General features: G+C 42.1%; 1 protein-coding gene across 2 annotated transcripts in view; it reads left to right on the top strand.

Annotated features, from left to right (window-relative positions):
- erbin (erbb2 interacting protein) overlaps positions 1–12,156 on the top strand; it is a 53,382-nt gene that overhangs the window by 37,071 nt on the left and 4,155 nt on the right. Inside the window, exons 15-24 of one of the 2 annotated variants that reach the window (XM_062413422.1) lie at positions 2,314–2,413; positions 4,470–4,591; positions 4,901–5,074; positions 5,242–5,427; positions 5,555–5,672; positions 5,759–5,942; positions 6,584–8,114; positions 9,011–9,154; positions 10,882–10,938; positions 11,448–11,621. In XM_062413422.1, coding sequence (XP_062269406.1) covers positions 2,314–2,413; positions 4,470–4,591; positions 4,901–5,074; positions 5,242–5,427; positions 5,555–5,672; positions 5,759–5,942; positions 6,584–8,114; positions 9,011–9,154; positions 10,882–10,938; positions 11,448–11,621 — 2,790 coding nt within the window. The remainder of the gene's footprint in view (positions 1–2,313; positions 2,414–4,469; positions 4,592–4,900; positions 5,075–5,241; positions 5,428–5,554; positions 5,673–5,758; positions 5,943–6,583; positions 8,115–9,010; positions 9,155–10,881; positions 10,939–11,447; positions 11,622–12,156) is intronic. The other variant, XM_062413423.1, reaches the window with a different exon arrangement.

Genomic DNA, 12,156 nt, shown 5'->3' with positions numbered 1-12,156 from the left:
TTTTTGTATCGTGCAAAATATAACACTGGCAATATATTGTGGTGAGAGTGCTTGTCAGTTTCTGACGTCAAACATGACTCACCAGGGGGGAAACAGGTATGCAAGCTCCTCCAAAGGGAAATGAGGCAATCACCTTTTTTTTGGCAGTTTTACCCACACTTCAAAAACCTGAGTATACCTGGTTGCTTGCTCTATCAAACAGAGTTTCTCCTTCCTTCAGGGCCTCACCATGGTCCTCATTTCCTCATTTATACAGCTTGTATCAAAGAGGATATTGGAGCTCATTAATTTGCACATTGGGAGAAAATAAAAATCCTGATTAGTGTGTTTCCCAAGAGCTCCATTTACTAACCTTATCTTTTTGGATCTATCTAGAAATCAATGTAGAAACAATTGCGTACACTCAAATATCACACATGGCTTCATTCTCAGCTCTGAATACAATCCACACACTGTTTGTCTCAAACATTGTAAGTGTGAACATGAAGTCAACTGCTCTGAAACATCTCACTACATTAATCACAGTGAATAAGAGAAATCCGTGCGAAGCTGTAGACACATGACACTCATAAATAATCCCTTCTCATGGTCTGATTAGTCGCAATGATGGAACATTCCTATCATAGTTGTGTCATATTGTAGAATATGTAATATCTCTGAGGCTGCCTGTGGTTGAAAAGTCTTAAACATAGAAGAACTGAAGTAAATATGAGAAAGTAGTATAGTCTTACCTTGTTTAAGATTACAATTAGTTTGAAGTCTGACGCAATTTCCACTTCTTCTAGGTCCATTTAGAGAGCTTGAATTAATAAACCTGTTTTTGAACAACATTTTCTTCTGCTGCAGCCAAACACCTGTAAGGACTATGCTAAATATAATGTAATAGTATTAATGATTTACAGATTATTTTGTCCAACTTAGTAATGTTCACGGCTACTGCAGTTTTTGTGTCTGGCGATACATTTCTTACCATACATTTATCCTTCTTGCTCCAACCAATTAAAACGGAAGCTCTGCTCTGCCCTTTTTTCACCCTTGCATGCTTAAGTCTGTGAGCGACGCGTGTTTAGAGATTATTGAACTAACACCGATCAGCCTTTCTGGAAGTGAACACTTAGGGTTTCCCATCTCAGGGTTCATCAACTCAGAGTTCACCTTTTGGCCCTGAGTGCTGGAAACAGCTTTTATGACCTCCAAAAAGGACGTTATGTTTTCATCAGCGTTGTTTGTTCGTTAGCAGTGTTACACAGAACTACTGGTATTTGTCAGTTAAGAACCTATCCAAAGTTTTTGTCCAGATCCGGATCAGTAGGTCCTTCCAGAATTTGTTATTTTCCACCTTTATTAATATTGTGAGATAGTGACAATTTCCCAGGGAATAATCTGCTATTTAGTTTTTCAAGTGATTGATTAATAATCAAAAATGTGAGCAAATTGCGAAAAATGTCTTATACACCACCACAGCGACATCTTTAAAGTCAATAAATCTCAAATAAATTAAATTAACAATTATACGAAAAGCAGCAGATTCTGTGAGAATAAGCCAACATATTCCTTTCAGAGAATAATGCATGGCTCTTAAAAGAAAAAGTCAGACATGTGTAGGGGACTGATGAATATTTGTGATTTTGTGCAGCTCCAAATACCAATCCAGCTCTTCTAAATTTAAATGTGGCTTCATATGAGGACTGTCGGGCTTTGGCAGGGGTTTGTAATCTACTGAGTTTAGTTAAGGCATTAGCTCCATCAATCTGCCACTCATGTCCATCTCATACAAACAATAATTGATGTTTTGGGGTCATGATAGCATGTGAAAATGACCTGCTGTTTTACTGACTGGTTAAGAACTTAAAGATGCTACATAAATTATCTTTTCTCAGTAAGAGTCCAGAGTACTGCACCTGTTGTGTCAGCATTGCAGAAAAGAAACCCAGGGGATTCAACAGTGACATCAGCACTAAGATACAGGAATACTGTTGGGCAGGTGCCACAGGTGTAACAGGGCCTAGGGGACACATACTATTTCATCAGGAAATGGACGACAGGAAGAGACATTGTGGTGTACTTGAGTAACATCTCATTAAAACCGGGTGAATGAAAGACATTCAGCTTGGAATAAAGATGGGAAGTTGTGGGGGATTTGTACATCTTGTGGTGTGTTATTTCCCCTGTGGTTTTGTGTTGTTATCATGATGACACCTGCCAGGCTAATGTGCAGCACAGTGAACACCAGGACTGTTTTGGCACTGAGTGTCTTAAAAAGCAGGATTCATTGCAGATAAAACCCTCAACCGTACATTTTGTCTCCCACAGTCAAAGCCCCTGATCCCTCTGCAGAAAGAGGAGGATCCAGAGACGCACAAAACTGTGCTGACTAACTACATGTTCCCCCAGCAAACCAGGACAGAGGAGTGTGAGTACTGTGCACTCACCACAACATAATTTCTGCTTTTATATTCCTTCATGATCATTATTCATCTGACACACACTCGAACTGCCAATGTTGCTAACCTAATTTCACTAATCACCTCTTAGTGGCAGAGCCGGGTGTTAAAGATTTGGGCGCATTCATTAATCAGTACTACCAAGCACTCATTCATCTTATACAACTTTACTAATATGACTTATATAAGCACAGTTTAAAAAGACAAAACACTGACAAAGTTGGGGGAGTTGAAGCACGGAAATACAAAGCTGAATAAAATAAGTGAGTAATTAAATTTTTTATTAATTGTAATTAAATTTTGTATTCAATGTCAAATTATCGGGCATCCCCATGACTACACCTACTGTTTGTATGGTGGCAGTCTTGGGGGTGACCTGCAGGGAACCCTGAATGCATATTTTATGATGGGCATTGTCATCTGAGACAAAGTCTTCTCCTCCTGGCGAGCATCTGTTAGTTTGGTTTGGTTTCCTATTGCAACAGACATCTTGCACTGACCCTGTCCTATCTTCGCTTTGGAGTAATTAGTGGTTCAAGATCTGCATTTTTTTAAATAATTGAAATGGTGGAGAATGAGCTGCTTGATTTTTGAAGGTTCCAGGAATGTGTCGCACCTTGTGTTGGGTGAAATCTACTGAATCAGCATATGACAACGTCATGATGGACATTAGACATCAATTGTCTGATGTTAACTACATGAAGCCAATAGTCTCATAAGACATGTAACAGTCAGAGCATTTGACAGCATAATAATAATCAAATTAAGAAATGTGGGGTATTCTGACCTTAGTCACATGAAGTTGATTTTATCCCATCATTTTATAACATTTTGCACCATCAATATTCGACAGTTACAAACTGCTCATCGTCACATATCCTGAGTCAGAGTGTAAACACGTAGTAGGATGTAGCGTTGAGTCATTGAGTCGTCATTCAGTCAGTCATAATCACACTATACTCTGTAACGTGGGAACATGATTCGAATAATTCTATTAGCAACTCATGTAACCATCATTATAGTCAGGTAGGTGGAGAGGGGGTGAATGCCAGTCAGCCCAACCACCTAACATGTTAGTTCATGTAAGTTCTGGCCTCTATTTGTTGTCTGCCAGTCATCTGCTTTATACAATTTTTTTTATAGTTTCTTACTAGGAATTTATTCTGAGAAAACTTGATCTGTTTCCTTGTGCTCTCCTAAGAAACTGGACTCAGTCATAACCTGACTGCAATTATAGTGTTACACAACTTGTCGATGTGGAGCGTAAACACCAGTGACTCATATCCACTGCACATTTACCATCTGGAATGTGTGTTAAATTGTAGATAAGCAGAGTTCCTGATATGATCAAATTTCAGGTGATGTTGGCTTCGAAGGAACTGAATATAATCACTCTTCTCAACTAGGTTGCATGAGAGCAAGTATTCTCTGTATGTGTAGCGGCAACGAGCATTTTCTCACAGGAAACCACAGACAGACTAAAACTCAGAAGCTTAAAAGATTCACTTCTATCAGGTGTCAGACATCATCAGACACAACCGGACACAACAGATCAAATGTATGATGTTACTGCAAAGTTTTTGAAAAGCTGAGCCATTGTTTCAAAAAGGAGTAACAGAATAGGTGTGAGATTGGGTTGAATAATTAGTTGGTATATATATGTGATGGAGATTATAAAGATTTTTAGAAAGAAGATACTGCTAAATCCTGCAAGACTGTTAATTGTTGTACTTTCTATATATTTGTGTTTTTTTCATAATATAGCTTGATTTTATGCCATTTCATTAATATTCAGTGATGTCAGTTTAAAGCACAGGCTCAAGCATTGTAAAAGCTTTTTGTCTTCAACATTTGAGCATTATTTATTAGAACCACATTTCTGAGAGTCTACTGGTCAAATTCTCAATTTCAAGATCCTCCTCAGTGCCTTGAGTTTATCTGAAGGCCTTGTGGTGTCTTTGCACCATCCTGTGGTATTTGCATGAATTTCACTCCTGGCGTCCTGGTCTCTGCTTTTTCCTCCAGACCTTCCCAGCTCTGACTCGGAGAGCTTTAATCCGGCGCTGTGGGAGGAACAACGCAAGCATCGAGCTCAGGTGGCCTTCGAGTGTGACGAGGACAAGGATGACAGAGAAGCACCACCGAGGGTTAGTGTCACAGTTCTGAAAGGAAAAAACTGGGTTGATATGATTTACTTCAGCTCTAAGGGCTATTAGAGTATAGTTTGGGATCAACTTTATTTTTGATACAACCGTTTTCATGTTATTAAAATATTGTCAGAGGGAATTACTCATTACACATTTAATAAAGTGCCTATATTGTATTGCACGTTCCTAATGTACATTGTTATCAATGTAGTTCCCATTAAACACTGCCTATCCATCACCTCTGTCTTCTGACAAACCGGATTGTGCAACAAGATTATATTAATTTTAAGCTTTCTTGTACTCCTCAAGGAGGGAAACCTGAAGCGCTACCCTACACCATATCCAGACGAGCTGAAAAACATGGTGAAGACGGCCCAGTCGGTGGCTCACAGGCTGAAGGAGGATGAGTCATGCGACGAGTCGGGGAAAGATGGAAAACCAGTCGAGAGGAACCACATTGGTGTGCAGGACGTGGGTGTAAAGGTCAGCTTCATATATAACTGATATTTTATTTGGAAAGAAGTGTCACTTTCATTTCCTTTTATATATTTACCTCACTTTATTGTCTCTTTAATAAACCTTGAAAATGATCCTACATTCATGTTAATAAAAAAATGCAATACGAAAACATCTGGATTGTTTTTGCGCAGGTGATAGAGGCCCCCTGCCCCAACGGCGTGGCAACAGACAAAGAGACCCATGTATCTGCCAATATATATGCCCCAAATCCCTCTGCACCAGATTCTAAAGACGCTTCAGACACGTCTTACAGCTCCCACAGAGTCCCACTGAAATCCTCAGAGGGATCCATGATGAACCACGAGGACACACTGGAGGTACCTGAATATTTAGAACTCACAATTCTTAGGAGTTCTCACAGTTTTACAAACACAAAGTGCAGCAAGGACACGATGAAGCTTTATCTGAAAAATGCAGCTTTACGAAAGAGATTGTATTTTCCAGGATTCTGAGGAGCTGTCGGATGAAGAAGAGGAAATGAAAATAGCAGAGATGAGACCCCCTCTTATTGAGATCTCCATCAACCAGCCTAAAGTGGTGACTTTAAGTAAGGACAAAAAAGGTAAACATTTTTCTTGGGTCACTAGAACAACTTTTTTCCCAGTGGAAAATCAAACTGATTCACTAACTGATATTCCTGATCATCAGATGATGGGAAAGATGCAGACTCGTTGCTGGATGACACTGTGGCCAACAGCAACCAGAACAATAGTAACTGTTCATCCCCATCACGCATGTCCGACTCGGTGTCTCTGACCACGGACAGCAGCCAGGACAACTCTCTGTGTACCCCTGAGAGAGAGGCAAAGATGCCTTTCCTCCCGAAAAGCCGGTAGGTATATTGATGTTAACACATGAATAATAAAGACGTATTCTAAAGCCTCAGGGTTTTCTAAAGAGCTGATAGAATTGCCAGCGTTCACCGAAAATTAAAATTCTCAGTATCTGAAGCATAAATACAAATAAAATAAAATATATTTGTTAGCTTAAAGGTTTGACTATCATTGGAAATCATCACCTTTTCCATAAATCTGACAACAAAACAAAACAAAGCCGGTAACTCGCTGAGATTCCCGCCTTCTCCTCAAACATGGGTCTAACTGACTTAGCCTCAGCAGCAACATTGTCTTGGTCTGACTGTTCTTCGTTATTATTTTCATAGTTTATCAGTGAAAATCTGCTGTGATCAGCGTCAAGGTCCCTCTCCTCATTTAGCTCATCAGTCATTGTCTGATGCGCTACTTTTTTGCAGGTTAAAAGCAGTAACAAACTACATTCCCTATAATCATATTTAGTCTTTTCGGCAAGTATTTTAGTGAGTAATTGATGCATTTAATTATTTGTGTGTCTTGAAAACTATGACATCGCAGATGAGATGCACGCTTGGTGCCCAGTCTTCAAGGGTTAATAGTAAAAGGGAGACAGGTCCTCCTGCTGTTTTTACAAATTCTGATGTCTTTTCCTTTGTTTCAGGCAAGAAGATGAGAACATGAACCAGCCTAAAGACAGCACCCCTCTCCTCCATAATGGTAATGGCTCTGAAACGTCCCTTCAGGCCCTTTTGAAAACCCAGCAGATGCCACCAGAAAAAATGGGTGACTACGACCTGTCAATGGAAGCCAGAATGGCCTTCATTGAGAAGGGAATCAACAATGGCATGGAAGACACCTACACCAAGTGGGACCAGATCAATATGAACATTTCCAAGCTGCCAACTGACAACATGGTTCAGCTGGACGGGGTGGACAAGACCAAGAATGGTTCTGTAACCCGGGAGGAGTTGGGCGGAAGGCAGACTTTCAGCAATGACAACTTGGAGCATTTGCGGAACGGAAACCAGCAGGTCAGTGACTGCTTCAGCAGTCTGGGCCACAAAAGTCAAGCAGTGAGAGCTGAGCCATCTGCCGTGCATGTGGCCTCGACAGGCGTGACAGCCAGCAGTGACATGTCTCTGTCTCGCAGCACAGAGGAGCTGTCTCCAGACAAAAGGTGCCATCCCCCACAGGTGATGAAGTCCCACAGTGTGTGTAACATGGAAACGGGGGGCATGAGGCTGTTCTCCTTTGAAGGGGATGATGAAGCATATGAGGCAGCAGCAATGAGCTGGATGGCAGGAGCCGGCCCAGGGCCAGGAGCTCAGGGCCAAAGCATAGTCAGGAGCAAGTCAGCCAGTCAGTTACTCAATGACCAGAGTCTCCAGGTCTACCCCAACTCCTCTGCATCTTCCTCAGACCTGCTCTCCTGCTCCAAGCCTCCTTCCAGCAACAGCAGATACCCAATCTCCTCCAGCATGGCCATGGGCATCGCTCCTCCTCAGTACAATATTCAGTACACAAGCAGTGCCATACCGAAAGAGAGCATGTGGACCCAGAGGACGCCCATGCCCCCCCCAGAGCACCAGGGCTACCTCCCTCCTCCTCCACACTCACTAGCCAACACCAACTACTCCAATCGTAATCAGGCACCCCCCTTCCCTCTATCGCAACAGCAAAGGGGGCCTCCCATGGCTCCTAAACCCTCTGGGGACATGTGGGCTATGGAAAGACTTCATTCTACTGGCGGCCAGCCTCGCAGCAGCACTCTGCAGAGGCAAAGTAGCACCGCCTCCACAGCTTCAATAGGTGACCCAAGGCGCATGCAGTTGCCCGATGGGGAATATATGACTTACAGGGACATTCATACCCTCGCCAGGGGCCCGCTGGCAATGAGCCAGGCCGCGCAGAGGCCCCTGTCAGCTCGCACTTACAGTATCGACGTACCCGGAGTTTCCAGGCCTCTCATTGCGAGGCCACAGCCCCACGAGCTTCCAGAGAGGACCATGTCCGTCTGTGATTTCAACTACCAACACAGCAGCCCTAGCAAAAGGCCCAACACCAGGGTGAAGTCTGAGTACTCGCTCCTGGACGGCCCTGGAGCGGTGTCAGGAGGAGTGGGAGCAGCAAGAGTGCCGCAAGACTGGAGAGATCAGGTGATGCGTCACATCGAGGCCAAGCAAATTGAAAAGGTAAAGAGTACTAATGTGGTACAATCTGTGGAATTTGTGCTGAAGGAGTTTTTTCTAGTAGTTAACCCGTGACCAGATCCCTCATTATTAATATGTATATGCTCACATTTACAGGCAATATTGTTATAATTGCTGATGCTGCTTTCAGACACGCACTGAACTCTGCAGTTCCACCGTATTCTCTCTAGAGGAGGTTCATGTGTGAACACAAACGTCTGAGTCAGACAATGCGCAGTTTCTGCCGAACTTTCTATACCTGACCTCCCAGTATAAAGTCTGTAGAAATCCAGGAGAAGTCGATGTGTGAATGTGGAAGGTTTGATGACGTCTCTAACACTCGACAGATGCAAAAAGGAAAGAAAGGGGAGACAAATTTCCCACAGTGAATAAGTGCTGACACATGTGGAAGTCACTGACGAATATGTCAAGAGAGTTTGTGGTGATAAGAGCTGACAGCAGTGTCTGTATGTTTTCAAGACACTAACTGGAGCAGAGTTAATACGTCACTTCCTATCTCCGTCTGCTGCACCCGGCTGCTCCACCTCTCGCCTGAATAATGCAGAGGATTTGTTGCAGATGTGAACGCGTCTTTGCAGAAAACCTCCAGCTGTGGTGTGCATGTATGAAAGAACCATAACGTTTTGGTGTGTGTCCAGATCCCGGTGCATTGCCAGGAATTTGAGTGAACTGACCCTTTAATGTGGAGTTACCCTTTTATAAATGTCTACTAACCAAGCTGTTTGCAAAATGCTTCTTATTCACTGCATCTTATTTTTCTGTGTATGTTGTAAACTATTGTCTGTTGTGTCTTTTATGTCGTGCTCATTGGGTGGATTGCATGGCCACCACTGACATGTCGGTTGCTGCTGGTCGTTCCATGTCCTCCCTCTGTTCAGAATGCGCTGTCTCGCTCCTATAATTCCAATAACGCTCCGCTGAGCTGGTCTCACTACGGCAGCTGTAGGGATATGCATGCCAGCCAAGGGTCTCTGGTCTTTAGTCCCAGAGAGGGTCAGCCGTACGGAGCTCTGGGCTTCAGTGTGAGTACTCTCAACTTCTAGTTAGCTCCTGCAGCTCTCACTGAGCTGGGGCTTCCAGCCTGTGCTAGTTTCACATCCTATAGAAGATAAGGAAGTGTCTGTTTCCTTCTCCCCCTGATGTGAGAAAGTGATCACTGATTTTTCAGAAGACATCTTTTACTTGTCCTTTTATAGACAAGCGAAAGTATATGTTGGGTGGTGACGTTTCTCTAAACATCTGATCTCTCACAAACCCTTCCCTAACATGTGATGTTTCCTGATGAAAAATAAAATGTGTTCTAACTGGATGATTGTGGAGCTCACTGTTGCTTAATTCAAACAGACATGTTTAAAAGGGGCCCACTTGGTTTTCGTGCCATGTGCCAGTCGGGTTAGTCGACTTTTTGCATGGCAGAATCAGATGAGGACAAAACAAAGGAAAGCTGTTGTCAGAGGACCACTACAGAGCTGTAGCGAGTGAAGAAATGATATAAAGTCTTACAAGCTGCATGTGGCTGCTACATCTCATTCAAGCATTAAACCTAAAGGTATTTTTGGCTGCTGTATGATTCTGTTGACACATTCACTGCCAGTCTGTAATTACTCTGAATCCAGCTGACAACAAAAAGCGTCACTGTAAGCTGTGATGGAGCTACATAATTTAATGAATCCATTATTATTTTAGCTTACTTTCTCTCTAAGGTAATCATGCTTTTGATTGCATTAAAGCTGACCACCATATATGGAATTTGAATGTTTTATATGGTACAAAGTGCCCCCTTTTAAACCTGCTAGATTCTTTAAGGTCATAATCACTGTCCCTGTGCATTCTTCCTCCAACCTGCCCCACTCCTGTGATCATATCCTGAGATTGTACTACACCCCAGCAACCTTGATTTTCTTATCTCCCTTAACTCTAATTAAATCATGTCTTAACCTCCCACTTTCTGTGTGGGGATGAAAACTGTGATTGTGAATGGTAAGAATGTAGACTTGTGCATCCCAGTGATCTACAAAGTGGATGGCAGAGCTGTTTTCTCTAGAGACATCTGAGGCTGTTGTTTAACCTCTTCACCACTTGACATTTAGGATTCACTTCATGTTCAGAAGGTCATTCTTGGATCGTCCCATTTCTGACAACGAATTAGCTAATATTTCAGGGCATCCGGTGTAGACTGTTATCTGGGCCAAGTTCACCGTATACATTCCTACTAGTTTCTTTATAACACAATCTGAACCTTCTCCACAAAAACCACAAACTGAGATGATTTTTGTAGGCGTTTCGGGTTCTAAGTAATCTCTGTTAACAGCTATCTGCATATGGATGGAAAGAGATTAAAAAGCAGATAGCTGATGCATTTCGATCAATGTGTTTACCTTCAGGCAGCCAAAGCTTGCTGATTGGTCAAATTAAGGACAGAACCGGAATGCTTCCGGCCCCAAAATACTGTCCCTCTCCTACAGATTCTGCATATTCGCATGTAGAATGCGTTTATATAGATTATAAGGAAGTTAATACTCACAATTACATGTTGCATAGTGTATGAATAGAAACTTTAAACAGTTACATCACAGATTTTCATCATTTTAATCAGATGTGTTCCTTTCCTCTCCTCTAAATCAACACTGCACTACCTAATATCATTTACCCAACATGAAAAATGTGTTTGTCGCTTATCCCTTGTTTATAAATGGGTTTTTAGTGGAGTGAGTGCAGTGTAATTAATCACCACTTTCTTCCATTTCAGGATGATGTTTATAGTCCACAAGGGCAGCAGAGCTACACCTTGGACCCCCACAGAAAAGTAGGTTTTTTTTTTTTCTGCAGTACACCGAAAGGGTAGTAATGACAATTTAAACCTAGCTGATTTGCGGAATTACTGTACTTGCAGATGTTGTGTGCATTTTACGCTGATGCTATAGGGCTTGTTTTTGAGAGTTTTCTGCTTTTCTTAAATTCAATCATTTGAATTTTAGCCCTTAACAAGTCGTAAAGTAGTTAAGCACTTACAAAGGTTAGATTATGTCTTAATTATCATTTAATGCTGTTTGTATTGTGCTTTAAAATATTTTTTTTATTTTGGTGGCACGCTTGGTTTGTAATGTCTCAACTGTGTATTAGTTCTTTCTCAGCGATACAGCTATTGGCACACTGTAATAAAACAACAAACAGGACCAATGTGGAACCAATACCTGAGCCTGCTAGATTGATTAGAATTGATTGCAGTACACTAACTTGTTGAAAGGTCCAGAAATCTTTAGGGAAAACTTCAGCTGGAACTTTTCACTTCACCGCTGTGTTTTTGTTCCTCAGGTGCCTTTGTTGAACGGTCAGATGGGACCCTCTGGTCGTCCTCCGATGAACCAGATGAACCAGATGCCCATGGCTCGCCACCCTTCCAGAGAGCAACTCATTGATTACCTGATGCTCAAAGTCTCCCAGCCACAAGCACCCCCCCGGGGCCCTCAAGAAGCAATGCAGCAAGAGGTGAAGGAAGCATGAACATGAAACTCAGATGCTACAAAGTGACTTTAAGGGAGTTCTTTATTGTCTTGTATGAGGTTTGATAGGAGGAAAAGTTTGATATGAGTGAGATTACAAAATCTTGAACCACTGTCCAATGATGAAGCTACAGCCAGTAGCTTAGCCTAGCATAAACAGCTAACCTTGGTCCTCCTTTTCTTTTGTTCACCTGGTACAGGAACAAAACGGCTTATTTACACTGTAGGAAGCCAAGTTTCAGTTCTTCTTCAGTAGCTCTTAGTATCGTCCAGAGGGCTGAATCCTACCCGAAATTGGACAGATTATCCTCTACTGTGCTAGATGCATAACATGTTTAATCTTGTTTGTTTAAATTGTACTAAAACAAACAGACTTCACACAAGTAAAATGCTGGACTTTGGCTTTGAGTCGAAAACTAAGAATTGTTTTGATCTTATCCAGCTCTCAGAAGGCAAATCAGTGCATCTCCCAAAACTATACCTCAAAGAAATGGTTCCTCTTTGAAGCTTAGACGTTAGGA

Source organism: Platichthys flesus, chromosome 19 (genome assembly GCF_949316205.1).
Source record: "Platichthys flesus chromosome 19, fPlaFle2.1, whole genome shotgun sequence".
In the NCBI taxonomy this organism is placed as follows: Eukaryota; Metazoa; Chordata; class Actinopteri; order Pleuronectiformes; family Pleuronectidae; genus Platichthys; species Platichthys flesus.
Note: the sequence above shows the minus strand (reverse complement) of the source record. Positions and strands in the feature narration are given on the sequence as shown.